General features: G+C 35.2%; 2 protein-coding genes across 2 annotated transcripts in view; one reads left to right on the forward strand and one right to left on the reverse strand.

Moving 5' to 3' along the window:
- SNRPF (small nuclear ribonucleoprotein polypeptide F) overlaps positions 1-21,104 on the forward strand; it is a 228,793-nt gene that overhangs the window by 73,804 nt on the left and 133,885 nt on the right. The gene's annotated exons all lie outside the window — the stretch shown is intronic.
- Positions 1,965-21,062, reverse strand: HAL (histidine ammonia-lyase; the record flags this gene model as incomplete). Its single annotated transcript, XM_083366526.1, has 20 exons — positions 20,767-21,062; positions 19,681-19,741; positions 19,442-19,469; positions 18,432-18,506; positions 18,277-18,349; positions 17,381-17,447; positions 16,999-17,036; positions 16,787-16,912; positions 15,800-15,939; positions 13,657-13,704; positions 12,353-12,500; positions 10,015-10,110; positions 9,511-9,569; positions 8,133-8,213; positions 6,659-6,724; positions 6,388-6,553; positions 5,180-5,314; positions 3,115-3,223; positions 2,933-3,002; positions 1,965-2,123 (listed from the first exon to the last, which is right to left on the reverse strand). Exons 1-20 carry the CDS (start codon positions 21,011-21,013, stop codon positions 1,965-1,967), a joined length of 1,992 nt encoding a protein of 663 aa, XP_083222652.1. The 5' UTR covers positions 21,014-21,062.

Here is a 21,104-nt window from a genome sequence, read left to right on the forward strand (position 1 = left end):
TATTATGCTTGTTTACCATACACAAGTCCAGGATTTAATTGATTTTCATTCCTATTTTTAATGAAAAATAATGGTTGATTTCATTTTTAGCATGTTCCTTTTTCTCAGCAAATTATGAAATAAATATGTATAGCTCTTAAATCTCCTCAGTTTCTTTTAATTCCAGTTCATCAGTATGATTTGTCATTACAGTCAGAATACAATAAAGAAGATTCAAATAACTGAACATTTGCTATCTTGTCTTCATGAAGTTGATTTATATTTCTTGTGAATACCACAACTTATTATTTAATGGGGGGACACTGAAGAGAAGTTTATAATGTAGCATTGAAGGGGTATATACACACATGTGGAAATCTTGTTTTATGTTTGGTTTCTTTTTGTGGTAATCCATAGGAATCCAATTTCATAGCAAATGAATGTTCTGAGATACGGGGTCATTCGTAACTGGTAATTTAATCCAGAAGTTTCAGTGATTGACCACAGAAGTTTTTCTGTTTGGATTAGAACATTGTCTTGGTATGGCTTCATATTTTCTGATTTATACCACAACCCCCAACTTTGCTTCATATTCCTGGTTTCCAGGTTCACTCAGTAGCTGCACATCCACACAACTAGTTAGATATGATTTATTCCAGTCCATAGGGTGACACAATCTAAGACAGCATACATTGTTTTTTGTCTATGTAGCCAGTCTACACCTTAGCCATGAGGCCAACATGTCGTACTGTCCTACCCACCTTATTGTGGGTCAGCTTAAGGTGCAGCAACCAACTGATTTCCCAATCAGCAATTAACACAACCAACTCTTACTTTCCACTGTGTATGCTGAGACTGAGTGAGGAGACAGGATGAAGCTAGCACAGTAGCTTCAGCCACCTGTCAGATATATTATGCTTTGCTTTAGAAACCCGTGGAGTAATAATCTCTGTCAACACCACTACACTAGAAAACGTGATAAGCTAGAACCTGTAGCAGCACCAACGAACTACAGAAAGTGCTTAAGTTCAGGTCATTCAATTAGTGTTACTGCCACTACTCCTCTTTTAAAATCATGTCAGTCCAAACAAAACAAAATAACCATAGAGGGGAAAACACAGCGACTAGAAAAAAGCATGACTGGAGAAAAACCAACATGCTTGCAGCAGCCAAAAGCACCTAAAAGAATATGGGCAAATTCCAAATCTTCCACAGAATCATGAGTCATCACCAAAATGTCACATTTAGGCTTGTATAGGAAAAGATGAAAAACAGTACTTCCACAATAAATTAGAAAAATCCAAAGTCAGCTGGTGTTAGCTGTGTTAACTAGAGATAGGAAGAAGGCTATATCAGGCAAAGAAGTCCATCAATAGCTATTTATTAATTAAACAAACCTGTATATTCTCAGATTGGGGGTAAGAAGACATGTATAAATACTTAGTCTTATAAAACTTTTAAGATGTGGTGGCTTAAAGCCTTCAAATTTGGATTGCTACCAAATTGTATTTTACTATACTTCTACAATATCTCTCATTGCTTCCGCATATTATACACAATTCTAGAGCTGGATTAATTTGGTAAAAGTATGAATTTAGTATTCATTTCTGAAAAGATTTAAGGATTAATTTCTGTAAAAACTGTAACATTAAATATATTTATTTTAATATACTGGAACAGTTTGCTTCATATTAACTGTCTTAATTTTGGCTTGACATTGATTTTATTAACTTTGCCATGAAACGTAATTACTACACAGGATTGCATTCTAGTCCAATCTCCATTAATTTTGTAATAAATTAACTCTATGTATTCTCTTTTTAAAATTTGTGAAATAATAAAATTATTTCAACAACTTTTCTATCAGTATTTTTGGTTTTGAAAATAATCCCCCCCCCAAATACCATTTAAAATAAACTATGGAAATTTTACAACACATAAAATGATCCAGCATATGAAATACTGAGATTCAGTTCTGATGGTTTTCACTGTTCATCATGTTCTTCAGAATCACTGTGGTGATGGTGGTGACAACAAGTACTTTTACTGGCTGCTAGAGAAAATGCAGTTGGGGAAATGGGTCTGGATTCTGGAATATGTTCCCTTCTGTATTTCTCAATGTATGGTTCAGCTACTTCCCAAACCTAGATGTAGAAAAATAAAAAAAGCGATTTAGAAGAAAAGGCAAAGTCTGATCCTGAAACTCAGCCAAATATTGGAGCATATGTCAAAATAACTAATAAGCAGGAGACATGCTAAAATTAGGAACAGGCAACTGATGCCCTACAGGTGTTTTCCCCTACAGGTGTCCGCTACTGGCCATACAGCTAAGTCTTATGGGGTCTGACATTCAGAATATTTAGAGGGCAAGTTTGTTTTATCATTCATTCATTCATTCATTCATTCATTCATTCATTCATTCATTCTGATTTTATTAATGTAACTGATTGAAGCCAGTTTGCCCATATCACCCGGTCAAGATAAAAGAACTCCTCCCAATTTTTTCTTTTTTATTCAGAAATTCCACATGTCTGCCTACCACCAATTTTACCCCTTTAGTAACAAGTGAAAGAATACTTCCTTATGTGCCCACATTTTACAGATTCCATTTTTCCTTTTCTTGTTTAAATATTTGTTTTTATTGGCTTGCTAATTATTTTCTGCCAATTATTTCTTGTTTTGTTTTGTTTGTTTTCCAATATTTACCATTAATGAGCTGACCTGGGAAACTTTTGGGAAACAAATAAATATAGGTATTTGAAATAAATATGCTATTTTTTTTCCTCACAGTAGCTGCTACAACCTTGCTTATGCTGACTGGGAATTCTGAGTATTATAGTTCTTTTAAATATTTTTCATAGAGCTGTGAATACTAAATCTTGTAAGGAATTATCAACAATTGCTAGGTACACAAAGTTATTTGCATGGGTGTATATGCATAACAACAACTTGCCTTCTGATCTACAAGCAATCGGTGAGTTGCTTCAATGTCAGGGGCCATAAAACGATCTTTTATCCAAGGCCTGAAAAACATCAAATTACAATCCTAAATTTAGTCCTGTTAAGTATGGTTTTGTTAATATTTGGCCAATGTTCCCAAAAGCTATAATCTGTGGGAATAGTTGTTTGATATACCTGACAACAGACCGCACAAGGTCATAGACTTTCTCCAATGGGGTTGTAGTCCTGAGGGGGCGTAGAAACTCTATGCCCTGACATGCTGCAAGCAGTTCTATAGCCAGCACTAATGAATAAAAGCAATAGGAAACTGCTTGGTTAGCTGAAAAGTGTTCATAACACTCAACGATTGCAGTCACAGAACCCAGTTGGCACTTTGAGATGTGAATGAGAGTGGACTTCTGAAGAAATTATACAAATATTTTGTCATTTGCCAAGGAATGCAAGAAGTTGATCTGTAGGTTAAATATCAAGGGAAAAGTAAAAGTCAAATTAAACAGTATATTTATTAGGCCAATTCAAGCCCACAAGTTAACGTGCATTGTGCAAACATTAGGCAAAATTATAAACAACGAATAAACGAGGGCAAGCACCACAGTCATAATATTGGTAAACGATGTAATCATGAAATCAAATCTTTATTATGGTCACAGACCACATAAAATGATTTAATAATATCCAATACCATTAATAATACATCTGCACCAAGCTGTTCATAATACAGAAATGCCAAAATAAGATACCCACATAATAATAATAATAATAATAATAATAATAATAATAATAATAATAATAATAATAATAATAATAATAATAAAGGATAGGGCTTTTTCACTTGAGCTACCTTAGCCTCCAATGAAGTATACTATGACAATCTATCCAAGATCAGCAACTAAAAACATATTTTTAGTCTGATATATTTCACAGTCTTAAACCTTACACATTGGGGCTGCTTACAATACATTTCAAAGCACTGAGCTGTCTGAAGGAGCCTAAATATGCCCCTCATAATGGTTCTGTACTTTAAAAAGTCTTGCTGTGCCACTTAGATGCCAAGCGTTTTTCATCTCTCCTCAAGCTCATTAGAGATGTTAAAGAATTTAGCTACAGATGTTGCTGGGAACAAAGGCTAGTTTTCAATTCCGGCAGATTCATGGCAAAATGAATGCCAGCATGAACACAGTCTCATTGATATTCATGCTTCCAAACCTGACTCTCTGTTGAAAATATATGAACTTATCAGGAATCTTTGTTTTTTCTTTAGCTTTGTAGCAAAAATACCTCCACAAAGTCACAGCAGCAGTGGGCTCATCTCGGGGGACTGATTCTCTTTTGTAGTATTTCCTGAAGCAGCTCTAAGAAGAGACTGCTGTTAATATGTGGGACTGTGATAGGCAGGTCTTTGACCGGTACATAAAATTCTTCATATATCATAAAAATAAAAGAAGTTAAAACAATTAAAAAGAAGTAAAGGAAAAGGAGAGGAAGGAAATGTAAAAGCGTCAAAGAAATACAATTTTATCAGACAATGTTGTAACAGCGAGGCAAAATTTGACTACTTTATGAGTAATAGTGATCTTTATTTTTATTTTTTATTTTAATTCCATTTATATCCCGCCCTTCTCCGAAGACTCAGGGCGGCTTACAAGCTTAGCAGTAGCCTTCATTCTATGTATATGCCTGCTTATTAGGGCTTTCACACACAACCCAAGCGGCATTATTACAAAGTCAGCTTATTGCCCCCAACAATCTGGGTCTTCATTTTACCTACCTCGGAAGGATGGCAGGCTGAGTCAACCTTGACCCTGGTGGGATGCGAACCTGCACTAATTGCAGGCAGCTGGTGTTACTTAAGGAGGCATTAGCCCACTGCTCCACCAAGACTCTTAATCTTATGATCTGCTAGAATATAGGAGACACACCAATGATATTGTGAAAAGAAAAGAAAAGGCCAAGAGTCCAGGTGGCCTTACACATTTTAAAAGGAAGTAAATTCTCTGTAGATTTTAAAAAGACCAATTGAATTTTGTCTGGATAGTTGATTAAAAATAAACCCTGTAAATCAAGGAATGAGAAGAATCAAACCGACACTGATTCAGCCATTCCTATCTCTAACAGTGCCACTGCCTATCTTGGAATCCTGCTTTTGTTCAGCCTCATAGGAATCTAACACACAAATGTACCTCGTGAAGCTTTGCTGGGATGCCCTGTGTCTTCCTAGGAGACTGCCACTTAGCTTTACCTTGTTCCACATGCTCAACGACTTTAAGTGCTTTTCTTGCAGCCCATCCTCCCATGGAGACGTGATCCTCTGTCGCGGCACTGGTTGAAAGAGAGTCCACAGAAGAGGGGTGGCACAAAGCTTTATTCTCTGAAACTGCAAAAGCCCAGAAGAAATAAATGCTGGCCTCAAAAGCAAATAATAATGGAAACAATGTCCCATTATAAAGAACAGTCAGCTATTAAAGGTCTTTGTAATAATAGTATTGTATCCAAAACTTTAGGCAGTGGTCATATTCTACATTTCAATGTATCCTGAAGTGAACAGAAGCCAACATTAAGTTCTGCCTAGTCTAAAGTTGAGTTTGGTATCTTTCTTCATCAAAGCTGAATGTTTACTTAACTATATACATGTAACTGTTTACATACTCAAAATAAATAATAAAAAAAGAATCTGCAATACTATATTGGCGAATATCTGTAGCTTGGGTGTAGGATGAGGGTGAAGGTTTGTTCTCCGAGCTGGAGGATTGGTTTCTGAACTTTTCATTACCAGGCTAGGTAACATCTTCAGCAGCATTTAGTGGATGTCTGTGTCAGTGTTCTTCTGTTTATAAGGGCTTCAGGTGTGGGAGTGTCAAGTGAGGGTCTTGTGATGGGCCAGGTGTGAGTCATCAGAGAGAGGCTTGTGATGGGGTGGTACTTCATGTATATAGATAGATATTGTGCAGACCTTCCATAAACTTTGTATCTTTTTTTCCCTTTGCTAATAGTCATAGCTGATTCGAAAGTAAGCTTCAGATTGTTGCCTTGATGAAATAGCCCAACCGTGGTGGGATATTAGCTTCCACAATATTTCTATATAACTGAGTGTATTTTTTCATCTACCTACACAATATTTCCTATGCTCAGGAAGGCTTTCAATCTTACTGTGTGGAAAACACAGTGATGTATTACTCATATATATCTGGGAATAAGCCTTATTTATCCTAAGATGATATTGCATATAGAGAATCATGCTGTCAATGTACAGAAGTATTGGCACAGTGCCAGATTGTAATTGATAGCCTTAGATGCAAAGAGTTATGCACAAGAAATTATCAAAAAAAAAATGTATGTGCTACAGTACTACCATAAAACAGACGGAATGCACTGTTATCAATACTCCCAATTTCAGGTGAGGTTCATATTTTCCCAAGTCCTCAAATGTCTGTGAGCCTAAGTACTCACCCAAGGCAGCTGCTGTGCAATGTGCAATCATGAAACCAGAATTTAGACCTCCTTCTGTAACCAAAAATGGTGGTAATTCACTGAGTGATGGATTACAGAGTCGTTCGATTCGCCTTTCACTAATTGCAGCAAGTTCATGGACACCAATTGCAAGGTAATCTAAAGCCTGCAAGTTAAACAGTTTTAGAGGTAGGAATTTTAGCTATCCTCCCTCCCTCCTAATTTCAATATTAGTAAATACATGTTAGAGAAAGAAATTTTAGACACCTACCTTGGCTGGATATTCACCATGGAAATTTCCTCCAGAAATTGTCTCCTTCCGGTCAGCAAAAACCATCTTTACCAAAAAAAATTAAGAATTAATATGATGGGTTTAAAAATGAGTCCTTTGATCAGATTAGACTCCACAATTTTAATATATTAATTCATTTCATAGTATAGATGGGACTTAGCAAATCTTTTTAAAGTGATTTGAGTGACAGGTAAGCATATACCCTTTTGATGCATAGAAAATGTACGATAAAGTCAATAGGCGTGAATGTTTCTGCACAAATATGGAATTGAAGATTGGTTGCTAAATATAGTAAGAGAGTTATAATAATGAAACTAAAAAAATGAAGGAGCATAAAAGGAATATTTAGTAAATGGTTCAGTTCTGACCAAGGAGTCAGACCACGGTACATGATGTTCCCTTAAATGTTTAATGTATTTGTGAATAAATATATAAGGATAGCTTATTGTGACATCAGAGGTATGTTAATTGGGAAGTTAATGAACATGCACTTTGAGATGTCATTCCCTTTGCTGTGAAACAGAATGGATTGCAATGAATGTTAGATAGATTGTGTGATGAAAGAAAGAGCCAGGAATTATAATTTAACATGTATGAGACAAAGGTTTGGAAGAGAAAACAGAGATAAGAATTGCAAGCTATACTTATATTAGGGAAAAAATAGAATATGCATAAATTTGTGAGCTTTATATTTATAGAGATGCAGAAATGAATGGAAAATGTTTAAGATATGGAATTGATGGTAGAAAGATAGTGGATATTATGTAGCTTCTTGTGTGGAATAAATGGTTGTTGAAAGAAGTCAAAATGTTTGTATAGAGAAGTGTACTCTGCCATATTGTCGCATGAAGTTGAATATTATGAAATGTATAGGTAACTTGAATGAAATGGGATTGCAATACTTAAGAGGTACACAAACATTCAGGTAAACCAAGAGATAGAGTCAAGAATGAAAGGGTGATGAATGAACGCAGTACAAAAAAGAGTAACCAGTACAAAAGAAGTACATTGAGATAGTTTGATCCTGTACTGTACAGAGAATAAATGTGAATCAAATCACAAAATAGGGATATGAAAGAAGAATGAATGGCTTGAAAGAAAAAGAGACTTAGAAAACCGAGGTTGGATAGAGTTGGTAAAATCCTCAGAAAGGGAGATGTGAGAACTATAAATAACAAGGCAATATATAATCAGTGTATGGATGAGATTGAAAAAAGACCAGTTTGTATAGATAGAAATACAGGTAGAAGTATAGTAGACGATTTTGGAATAAATAAGATTTAGTTAGGTTTATCTTTTTTGTCTACAATTTATTTTGCTTCTTAATCTAATCTAATCTAATCTAATCTAATCTAATCTAATCTAATCTAATCTAATCTAATCTCTCACAATCCAAATTTACTTCTTATTAACAGAACTCTTAAAGTAAAAAAAATTAAAAAAAGAAGGATACAGGATTGTCTGTTGCACTGTTGAGCTCTGTGGTAATTATGTTCTTTACAAAGGCAATTGTGTCATTCACAACACCATGAACCTACAAGAAAAAGGTAGAAGTTAGTTATTTTTTGGTAAACCATTATTCATTTTAGAGTTAACCTTCCCAACCTGTCACCCTCTGTATGTGTTGAACTGTAACTTTGTACATTCTCAGCCAATATAAGCAGAGGCTTCAGTTCAAAATTCTATTAAAACAAGTCCACTCTTTCCATCTTTGTTGATTAAACAGAACATTAGCTTCATAATAATGCCTGACACTTTGTAGACAATACAAGTATGCAGCTTATATTCACAGCATACTTTACCGGATTGATGTTTGGTTGAATCACAAGTGTGGGCAGAACATATGGAGTTAAGGAAAGGTAGACAATGTGATCACTCAGTAAACAAAGCTTTCAAAATATCTCTGCGTAAGTTTCCTATGCAATATGCTGCATGTGTTTAATAAGTTTAACTATAACTATACTGCATGCAGCAATTCTTAATTTGTTATAAATAATCTATTCACAGGTGACAATTTTTCACTATTGTTAAATTATTCTCTAGAATTATTTAACTAATTGAATTATTCAACCAAGAATTTCATTCTTTGTAATGATCATTCCATATAGATTCTACTTCTGTAACAAATATAATATCTGTTTGGAAAACATTTTTTGTACAGTATAATCTCTTTGAAGTCAAAGAAGTTCCTGGTGACTTTGATAAAGATGCCCATAAAATGTTGGCAGCAATAGGAAATGGTTTATTACTATCTTCTTCCAGGCTGTTTTTTGCAAGTACTAAAACCCTGATATTCAGGATAGGACCTACATATTATGTTATATCCAATCAAAATGACCTTACTGATAAGACAAGTAAACTTGTCTGAATTTCAGACAAGATTGACTAGATACTATAACTTGCTCAGACTGTGAGTATTTTAGAGGCCCACATGCTGAAGTCTCTTTCAAGTAAAGATTGAGTGAAATTTTCCTGAGAACAACAATTTGAAAATGATCTCCTGTTGTCTTCTTTATCTAAGAAGTCATTTTCTGCAATTAGCCTGCAGCCCTAGGATTTCTTGTTGATTTCTAATCTACTTGCTTGCCTGTCTTAATTTTTCTGACTTCAGTCAAAGGTAATTGGATGCTGCCACTTAGCTGCATGCAGGTAGTACTACTTATTAAGTGTCATTCTTAAATACAATTGTTGAAATTGCTATTTTTTTAATTAATGTCATTAGTTTTACTTGCGAATTGCACTTGCTTATAAAATTAACTTTGGTTAACTTGTAAAGTAGATTAAGATTCTGGCTACATATTGTAAATCTGAAGGAATTTCTGAAGGTTTACCTGAGGACAACAACGTAATGTGTATGCATCTTGCACTCTATCACAAAATCTATGTGATTCTATAAAAGAAACAAAGCAAATAATGTTTGTTTTAGAAGACCTGCATTAATATTTTGGTGAAATCTTCACAGTGTGGTGTTAAAATATGGGATTTGCGTCAAAATATTTTGTATATGAGTTATGTGGCAACTGTTTTCACTTCTGTAACTCTGGATTCACATAGTAACAGTATATTGAATTTTGATGCAAATAATATTTTATTATTTTACAATGAAATGTACATGTCATGTGTTTACAGGTAAGTTCTATATTCAGATTAATTTTATATTATAACATGTTTAATGAATTCTAAATATTCTATATGTGATTTTTTTTAGCAACAAATAGTAGTCATGGATCAAAATACTATTTTAAATTAAGCAGAAATGTCATTTTTAGTTTTTTAATAAAAGATTGCACTAATTGAACAAATAAAGTATATATCAACTGCCAATAATTACTCACCTGCTATTTCAGAAGGATGATGATCAGAATCTAAGAGAGACCTGAATCGAAAAGCTACCTCAATCTGCCCCTGATGTGGTCGCAGTGCATGAATATCTGATTTAAAGTAAGGATAAAGAGGTAAAATATTTGCAGAAAATAAATGAAGGAGGATTGAAATCTCACCAAATTGACTTTATGGGCATCTTTGAAAATTGAGAAAAACATGGAGATATGGGAGGGAAATATGCCTGTGCTAGGCCTCCCAGGGCTTTTCCTGGGACTCCTGAGGCAACTCTTGCTTGTTTAATGACCCAATGAGTTCATTTAATGACTGCATCAAGGAAAGCAGGGATGGGGGGGTCATAAGGTGAAAATGTGGGCTCTTCCCTTAATGGCTGTCATGTCTTCTGACCATAATGAGTAGCCTCCATTATGGTTGTGAGCCAAGAACTACCTTTATAGCAAGAATGTCAATGGACCTCAAATTATGACTTATACAACAAAAAAAGATATTTAGAATTTAGCGGATTTCACTAGATTTATATAGATAAGGAATGTCAAAACAACATTTTTGGATATGTAATAAGGATAATGCATCTTTAAAACACATGTTTTTACAGTGCCCTATACTTACAAAGTTTTGGGAGAAAGTAATGTGTTACATTAACATGATTATTATTATATGACAAAAACTAAAATTCTCAGAGGATAATATTTCCTGAACTACATGAGATTTGAAACCAACAGTGCAAATGAATTCTCTGTGCCCTTACTACTGCAATACTGGAAAGATAAATTTATGGCCTCTTCCACTCAGTGATTATATTTGCCATACATGAGCTGATAGACGTAAACTTTGTATGGACAAGTATAATGAAATATCAGATTCATTTATAAAGAATACAGTAGGTTAAGAAATAGTCATATAAATGTATCAGAAATATATACATTTTGAATAATATTTGCATTAGACAAATATATATAGAATTGAATCTCTTTATTGATATAATGACATATCATACAAAAGCTTACAGGTAGTCCTCAACTTACAATCATTTGTTTAGTGACCATTTGAAGTCACAATGGCACTGAAAAGAGTAATTTACAACCATTTTTCACACTTATGACGGTTGCAACATCCCCATGATCACTTGATCAAAATTTGGATGCTTGGCAACTGGCATGTATTTATGATGGTTGCAGTGTCCTGGGGTCATGTGATTACCTCTTGCAACCTTCTGACAAGCAAATTCAATGGGGAAACTAGATTCACTTAACAACTGTGCTATTAATTTAACAACTGCAGTGGTCCACTTAACTGTGGCAAAAAAGGTCATAAAATGGGACAACACTCACTTGTCTGACTTAGTAATAGAAATTTTGGGGGTCAGTAGTGGTCATAAGTCAAGGACTACCTGTAATATGTTTTTGTCATATTTTTTCACTTTTTCATTATAGCACTTTTTATGTGTTTTTTGAATCTCATTGACAATGTATGCCCCTACCAATATTATTTTCCTATTTGTTCTTTTCTTTCTTGTTATTAATTTAAACAGCAATGAATAAACAAAAAAACAATAAAGATAAAGAAGTAACAGTTTCCCTTTACTTGTGAAAGCAAAGATTTCTTGTTTCATTTTGTATAAACTTAAGACTATATTTATGGGGAACGCATTACAGGAAAAATAATTTAAAGTTGTAATCAATTAAAATCTAGCAGTGTGGTATAAAACATTTGGTGATCATTCAGTGTATTCCTATTTCTTTCAATGAATGGGACCTAATATAAAATGGTGTAATGTATGGAGTGCTTTTGTTTGGGATCCAAACAGTATTCTTTTTTTAAAAAAAATGATTATTTACTTCCATTTTACTTCCATTCTCCACCCACAGCAATCAGCTAACATCTATGCCCAGGAATATAATGCATAGAACATAACCTATTCTGACTGAGTTGTTTGGTCTCCCAAGCAACTGTTACTGTTAAAAGTATGTTCCTAAATATTTTCTGCAAAGTTTTGGATTATTCTAAAGTTACTGGTTATGTGATGATACTAGTTTGGCTGCCACAGTGAGAATTTGTATTGTTGAAAATGTATGCCACAAATTTACAAACTAATGTATATATTTTGTATAAAATCTGTAATACTGTTATCCATTATTTGTGGCAAGCTCAGATGACTTATAGATATGACCAGAAATATGTTTTAGAATTGCTGAGGGATTTTTCTGCAATAGGTCTCTGAATAAAGAATATTAATGCATAGGGAAAGTGAGCAAATTACCATAGAGGGCAAGTGAGACAGACCGACATACAGACAGACCTTAGTCTATACTATGCTTTAAAAATACCAACCCGTATCAAAGGCTTTTGTTGTGCCCTTTAGAACTTCCAGTGTGAGGGCAGCCACAATGTCAGCTTGTCTAGCAATTGCACTGGCCCTTTCCACTGCTTCGCATCCCAGAGAAGTTATCATTTGTGTTCCATTTATAAGAGCCAGACCCTTCAAAGAAATGCCAAGGGTTATATATTCAGTGAGTCTTTCTGTTCAAAGACATTTGTATGTCCTTCCTATATTTTCCTGGCTCAAACCACACAAGATGTTTCCTCTTGTGCTTCAGCCCAAAGCAATATCAGGAAATAGCCTGGGTGGGGAAAGAAGCTATTTAAGTTCTTCATTCCAACATTTGTTCAACTTGAAATTACCTTTCTGGCAGTCATATCTCATGGTTGGCTACAGTTTACCTTCCTAGCAGTCCTGTCATCTAGAAAACTCCATGAAGACATGAAGCTTCAGTCTGAATGTCTTGAGAGTTGTACTTATAATTAATTTAAGACCTCTTGTCAAAGCTGACTCGCTTTCTGCATCAACCTTCAACTCGCAGTTTGCCAAACACAAACGGGATGGGGGTAGGTAAATTCCTAGGGTGGGGAATGCATGAGAGCCTTCTGCTGTTGAAGAGGCGATAACCACTAAGGCCAAGTTCTTGGATCTACCAGCTGGAGCAGAATGTTTTTCCAAAACAAAAGTACTGAGTGTAATTGGTGGACAATGAAATATGGGTAGCCCAGGGGTGAAAAGGGGATTTTACCTAGATGGGTTTTCCCGGAAAAACCTCAGAACTGACTTTGCTTCTGCTGTGCCTAAATGGATCTTTCAGTAAAGTTTTACTCTTGGTAGTTCCTATGTGCCAGGAGTTTTCTTTGGGGGGGGGGATGTGCCAAATGGGATGGTTGACACCTCTTTTCTGTAAGTGTCTATGCAAGGAAGCAGTAAATGCAAAACACTCAAGTATATTCCATTCAACTACATAAGGAAAACTTTCATTATATAAAGCAAAGTTCAATTAATCCTGTGCTGAGTACTCAGCTGCAATCTAGCCACAGCTAAATAAGAATATGTAAAAGAAACCTATGTTGACCTTGGGCATAGGAATGAGCTATAAGGGGAGGAAAAGATTGTACAGACTTTAAAAAGAAGGAAAGTGGGAGAATGAAACTGTTTCCCTATGCCCAAGTCAACTTTACATTTTTTTTCTGCAAAAGATACAGGCCTCTTTGATTCACTAAAACAATTCAGTACTGCATTATGTACCTATATGATAAATTATCTACCAATCGAAACTGTGATATTGGGAAACAAACATGCATTTTATTACCTCTTTTGGCTTCAAAGTAATTGGTTTGAGTCCATGAGCTTCCAGCACCTATAAGGCAGTACCAAGAAAGTTTATTAAGTGAGAAAAGCTTTTCAAATGAAGTCCTCAGTAATCTACATCCAAATATTTTGAAATATCTAGCAGCTGTGCATTCTAGAACAAAAATGAAGAAGAGGTCTTAACTTTGCATTGAAGTTTTAGTTTTAATTGAACTGTTGTTTGGAATTTCTAGATTTTTTACTGTATATAACCATTTAACACATTTGTATTGTGTTAAATGTTCCAGTTCCAATGTTTTTCTTCAGATTGCCTTGACTTAGTGAAATGCTTCTCCTCAGGCAGTAGGTGGCTTCTAATTGTGTTTGCTTCAGCTGAAGCACACACTTTCCCATGACCAGGAACCCTGGAATATTAATGTTTGCAGTTACACAGAGACTTTTATTCATATTCAAGCAAGCTAGAGTACAGGTAGTCCTTGACATAGGACATAATCAAAACCAGAATTTTGGTTTAAACTGTTGTGCTTATAAGTTAGGCACCACATGACTAGACTCAATTTTGGACCATTTTAAGGCAATTGTTAAGCGAATCATGCAGTTGTTAAATGAATCCATTCTTCTAAATGGATATTTTTTTTGCTGGAAACTGGCAAAAATGTTGGAAAGTAGGGAAAAAATTGCAAATTACAGTCACATGACTGCTCAATGGGGCAATCAGTCATAAATGTGAGCACTTTACCAAGGGCCCAAAATGCAATCCTGTGACCACAGGAGAAGGGGCACAAGGTTTCACAACACACTTTAAAGAACCCTTTCTGAGGTCATCATAACTTTGAATGGTGGTTAAAAGACCAGTCATAAATTGAGGACTACCTGTAGAAGCCCTTTATATTGTAGCTATTACTTAAAACAGGCAACTTAGTAATTTGGGAGAACAGGGCTGTCTTATGCATCTCCATGTCTCTTATACTTCACCTTATTCGGACTATAGATCCAATTAATCTCCTGTAATAATATGAAACAGTCTGGGTTTTTTAAAAAATATACTATGAAAGCATGCCATATATACTTTATACAGTATATAAAGGTCTTCCTAGATAGATTAAAAAAATTCTAATACTGTCAAACAAGATTTTCCAGAAATTTTGAACTGAAGTGGCATTTTCTGAAATTATACTAATTTCTAAAAAGATGTTATAAAGAAAATCAGTGCGGAAAAATCTTAAAAATACTTGAAAGGCTAGAAATATATTAGTTAGAATATATGAAGATGAAAGCCAGTTTGATGTAATGATTAAAGGCACAAGGCCAAAAACCAAAAGACAGAGTTCTAGGCCTACCTCAGGCATGAAACCAGCTGGATAATTTTGGCCAATCATTCACTCTCAAGCTACTTCTGAAAAACTAAGAAAACTGTGTTTATCCAGGCAGTTTCCAGGAGTCAAAACTGATTTGAAGGTACACTACATGTAGGTAAATATGTATTTAGAGTATATTTTATTTTAAAAAAATTATGCTTAATTTGTTGTTCTGGACAGTTTGCTTGGCATCTTAAGACGTTTGATTAAAAAATTTAAAAAGTTCCCATTCCATGATGGCTTTTATTTATCAAATGTGTCTCTTTGCTGCTAGCAGGACATAGATTTGTATAACTATATTGTATTGTGTGAAGGAGAAAATAATAGATGGAAATAAGTTCAACTACTTGCTTGATTTTCTGTCCTAGGAACAACCTTCCCACAGGCTTTGGACAGTAATGGTTAATTCAAATCTAACACATGAGGTGGAAGGTCCAGGCTGAGAAAAGCTTTATTAAAAACTAGAGGTCAAAACTGATTCTTCTTCATGGCCATCCCATAGGCATTCATGGATGCAATGGAAAATGCAGGAAGCATTTAAAATGCCCCTGCAGACTTCATGAATTGAATACCATCTTGCTCACTTTACCTCCAGCCTGCTTGTTGTAGTGTCTTCCTTGAAGGTGAGACCTGAGGTCATGAAGTCTTACCTGTGATCTGTTGGGGTAATAAAGATATTTCCCAAATATTTCCTTTGGATTTCTCCTTAGAAGCAACATACTTGCCTTCGTTTTTTAAAAGAAGATTAGCGCATGTACCATTTACATTAGAAAATATCTCTCTTACATATTTTGCATCAGCCCATCCACTCTTTGGGGACCACATCTTTCCTTCGCCAATGAGTCCCAGGGCAAGGTGGGAAAGAGGTGCTAAGTCTCCACTGGCTCCAACAGTCCCTTGCTCTGGAATGTAGGGCAGGCAGGATGCTATGGAGGAAAATTACTTTGGTTAGGGCTTCTCTTTGTTTGAGATACATCTTTAGCAGAGCATTTTAATTATAGTTCCCACTGAATAGGAAGGCAAACCAAAATTACCCTGTTGCCTTTCAACAGGGAAAATAGCTTTCTCTATTCACTACCACTATCCTAGGTTACAGGGGTATCCACCATACATAGTGAAATAATCAAGATGGCAGCACCCCCCCCTTTTTTTTAAAGTGGAATATTGATCATAGCCACCATCTCAACTTTTTAAATCTTTCTGTGCGATCAACCCTGCCAAAGTTCCCCAAAGCACTTCAGGTGCTACTATTGCCTGTCTTCCCCACAATTCATCAGTAAACCCAATAAAAGGTTAATTGTTACTTGGGTGAGAGGAACATGTTTGCATGCATTTTTCAGGTGGCAGATGGAAAAGAGGGACGGCTTCTTGTGTTTTTAAAGTATACTGAAAATGAGATCCTTGACAGAGCCATGATGACTGAATTGATAATAGTTGCTGTTATTATATTTCCTTTCAGCAAAATATAATAAATGCCACTACATCATGATGATCTTGCTTGGGTGGGAAATGAAACTTTTGCTAGAAAACAGCCAAGCTCCAAGAGCCGAATAATTGAACCCTGTGCTCCATATATTCTCTACTTGAAAGATGTTAACTACCACTACGTTGAGCATTACAGGATATAAATAAGATTGATGTTGGCAAACATGGTCCAACTCTAGTATTCTATCATTTTATTCAATGTGCAATCAACTACTTTTAAAGGCATAGAGAAGAGAGAAAGATTGTGCTCCCTTTTTCATAGGAGATAAGATTCACTTATCATGTTACCATTAAATGCTTCAATGACTTGCTGAAGAGTTTCTAGTGAAAGTCCACTGTATCCTTTGGCTAGGACATTTATCCTCAGAGCTAAGAGCATACGGCATCTCTCTGGAATCAAAGGCTTCCCAACTCCTGAAACGAAAATGTTCACTTCAAGATTATCAAGATGAAAATGAGTGTAAAAAATGGTTATGAAATAATTAGAAATGAATCATTACCTGCAGAATGTGACCGGACTAAGTTCACTTGCAGCTCCCTCAGAGAGAAAAGAGTGGAAAATAGTCAGTTCAAACTATATTATGAAATTAAATTTAATGCAAAAAGTTAAAAAAAATTAAAACTATGGAAATTATTTCACTAAATTAAAAATAACTTTGGCTCAAGCTGATCATTTGGAAATTGTCTACGTTTTCTAGTGTTTGCTTTTACAGCAGGGGTGTCAAACTGCCGGCCCATGGACTGGTTGCATCATGCAGAGGCCATTCTCTCTCCAGCTCCAGCAATGGGGAAAAAGTCGCAATACATTGCAACACGTCATGTGATGTGGCAAGTTTGACACCCATGTTTTACAGAGTTTAGAAAGAAATAAAAGTGACATACTGTAGCTTACTGTTTGGAATAACAGTCCGTGCAAACTTCCCAAAGCCTGTTGTGATACCATAGACAACTGAAAGAATCAGATGCTATTATTATTATTATTATTATTATTATTATTATTATTATTATTATTATTATTATTATTATTATTATTATTATTGAAAGAGACTTAGTCATGTTTATAGCAATGATTGTTTAGGTAGCACTGGCCTTTTGGGCTCTGTACTTCAGGGCTGTCTCAAATATCACTTAGAAAATGGTCAGTGATAATGGCAGCAATAAAGAAGCAGATAGTGGACATGCTGGGGTCACTACAATCAGTACTGTTCATTGTAGCAATCTTATTGCTTTCTTCCTTTCAAAATGCTTTATAATCAGGGCAGACTCCTTGGGCATGTACCTATTTACTTGCTGCAGTCCTTTTGCCTGCAGTCCTGAATCATGCGGGACACATAATAGGGCATCTGAGGAGATGATGTCACAGGTGAAACATTGTTTTCATGATACCTTTTTCATATCAGTGGGTTATTGTATTGATGGTCACTTTCTACCTGTCATTCTGTCCCAATGATTGCAACATAGCGGATTGGTCTTAATATTTTTTTATTATTTTATATTAAGAATATGTTTTCTCTTTTTCTACAGAAAGTGGTGTTTATTCCCAGCTGAATGTATGTGGCATTAGAGCAGCAGATGCAAACTCAGTTCTAGTTCTACTACCGAATTGCCACGATTTGGGTGTGTAATACTCTAGGTGCATTTTGCTTGTTTCAGAATAAGGTTGGCAAGGGGATTTTGTTTGCTCTCAAGTTCTAGGGATACAAAGTAAGAAGCAGAAGAAGGGAAATATCAGCCTGTGCTGCCAGAAGATAATTTTATAAAATGAAAGCAATGGTTACCTCTTTGTTCGCTTATAATACTTTCAATAACATCTCTGGATTTTTTGACTCTAATTTCAGCTTCAGGAGTAAGCTGGAAAAATAAAGATCTTACTTATTTTGTGTTTCAGTTACAGGTAAAGGGCAAAAACATCAAAATCTCTCTAGTTCTTTACCTTGATTTTATACAGCCTCTTTCCTAAATTGACCAAATCTTCTGTTGTCAAACTATTTCCATCTAAATAAAGATACTGAACAAAAGAACTGTGTGAGTGTGAATAACATGACATCAATAATGACAACCAATTGTAATCTGTGGAACTATTGCTGATTGCTTGGGCATAATCAAAGGCACTGAAGTGGAACATCAGAGTTTCTCTTTCATTTCTCTTTCTTTAATTTTCTTAGTTTATAAGAAAAAATAAAAATAATCTTAAATTAAACCATTGTACTAGTAGGAACTATTTTTATGCAATTAAAAAAACCTTTATATCCAAAAGGCAGGCTTTCAGACTATTAAACTCTTAAAGTGCAATACTTCTTTCCAGCGTCTTTTTTAGGACTATGCACAGTGGTGGGATTCAGCTGGTTTGCAGAACCAGTAGCTAATTTTTTGTTGCCCAGGCCCAGAATGGACTTCCGGAAGCAGCATCCACACAGAGAACTGGTTGTTCACATATTTGAATCCCACCACTGACTATGCAATCAACCAATTTACCAGACTCGAGAGTATTAGGAATGTAGTTTCTTCTATTTACTCAGAAGTAATTCCCAGTGTGTTTGGCAGACCAGAACCTAGACATGTACACAGAAGCATGTCATACTGTTGCTGTGGTGTTGTATTATTAGAGCACTAAGGGTTTTTTTAGACAGTGTTAGAAAATTAAGAAAAACAAGGAAGCTTGCATATTTATCATCTAAATCATAGTGTAAAAGAAGAAAAAAACAAGGGATCAGGAGAGAACAGGAAGCAAACATATTTGGATTTATATTCCAAATTATGGAATATAAATTATATATAAATAAATATATAAATATATAAATAATATATATTATGGAGAAGGCTTTAATTTCAGTTCCCACTAGTGTATGGTAATGGCCATTCTGGTTGTGATGCTACACATCGTGTGGACATGAAATTGCTGAAGGCTGTGCTAACTCTTCATAAGTCACCTTTCCTCCATACCTGTTCCGGTTCTCTATATTTACTGTATCTGAAATAACATATAAGAAAAATAAACATGACAAGCTGATGGTTTACATTTTAGAATATTTTGGAGCATTTATTTTACTTTTGTTCATTTAAACTTCTTTTTAGGCTACTGCTATCAGCAAGAGAAAGAACACAGTTATGTACTAAACAAAATCTTTTCAACCTAGGAATCTTCAAAAAAAGATACATCTGAGAAATTTTTCAAAGGATACAAATAAATACCTTCTGGCTGAGAAGGAATGTAATCTGGGGACATTACATCTCCTTGTATCACTGGAGGGAAAGGGAAATTAATTACGGCTACATAGATTTTCTTCATTTCTATGTCCAGATAAGTCATGCCTTGGTTACCTTTCTTTGATTAGAAGCATAACCTGCATTTTCAGGATCAAGCACACTATATCCACTGGGTATTGTGTGGCATATAAATTTAAATCATCATCACCATCACCATCTTGCTAAATCATCCAAACCTTATTATGCCATTTCCCCATGTCTCTTTATGCTTTCTTTTTTCCTAATTCCATTATTTATTTATTTAAAAGATTTGTATGGCCATCCATCTTAGAGCACAACTCTGAGCAGGTTGCAACAACAATTAAATTAAAAAAGCACAAACCTTCCCCAGCCAATTTACATTTTCCTATCTCTACCCCAGAAGAACCTGAGGAAAAATCAGTTCCTTGTGCTATTTTAAAAGCAGACAGACATATATAACAATTTTGTCAGAAAGATATGTGCAAATATTTATTATTTGCACATACAGTATCTTTCCCATATTGGTGATAATGAGCATTATGGAAATAGCAGTCCAATTTATACTGTTAACAATAATTACAGAAGGCTGATGCGAAGCATAAGCTTAGAAACCAGATACCTACATCAGAAACTGATTGTCAAAAACTTGATAGTGGATTAGTAATAGGGAGAAATGATAAAGGACAAACAGCACAGAGACAATTGCTTTTCAGCTGAGATACAATTGCAGCTAAAATTTGGGATGTTATGATTAATGTGACATCGAAAACAGCAATTTAGATTTAATATATTTTCTTTCAGTGTATAAATAAGGAAAATGCATGCTTTGTAATATCCCTTCTAAAAATGCTTTTAAGATATTTGAAAGTAACTGTGACTAAAATATTGTATATTTAAACATAAACATGTTCCTGATGTTGGCTTCTTTGGAGAATAGCTTATATTGTTTCCTGCCATTTTTTCCCTTTCTGACCATTTCAATTTAGTTCCCTTTGATTTACACAAGATATTTTCAGACCTGTAACGTGCCGTTTGCTTACCAACTTGCACAAACTCATTGTCCTCTAGGACATCCTCCAAGGCATCATCCTGGTCCAGCAATCCAAGTCCTTTGCAGCATTGTACATAGAATGTCACTTCTTCCACTGAAGCAAACCCTCCATTATCAGGCTTGTTTTTGACGTAACGCCTCAGAGCTTCTTTTCCCAGCCATCCCACTGTGCTTGCCCCACTTTGACAAGGGACAGTGAGCCATTCCCCTCGGACATGCACTGTGTACCTTGGCATACTTGTCTTCGGTTTGCTGTTGCCCTGTTACTAGAAAGCTTCAGTTGAAGGCTGAGCACCACTGCCTTCAGTCTAAGGCTGAGCGCCACTC

The sequence above is a fragment of the Vipera ursinii genome (assembly GCF_947247035.1).
Source record: "Vipera ursinii genome assembly, chromosome: 6".
NCBI lineage: Eukaryota > Metazoa > Chordata > Lepidosauria > Squamata > Viperidae > Vipera > Vipera ursinii.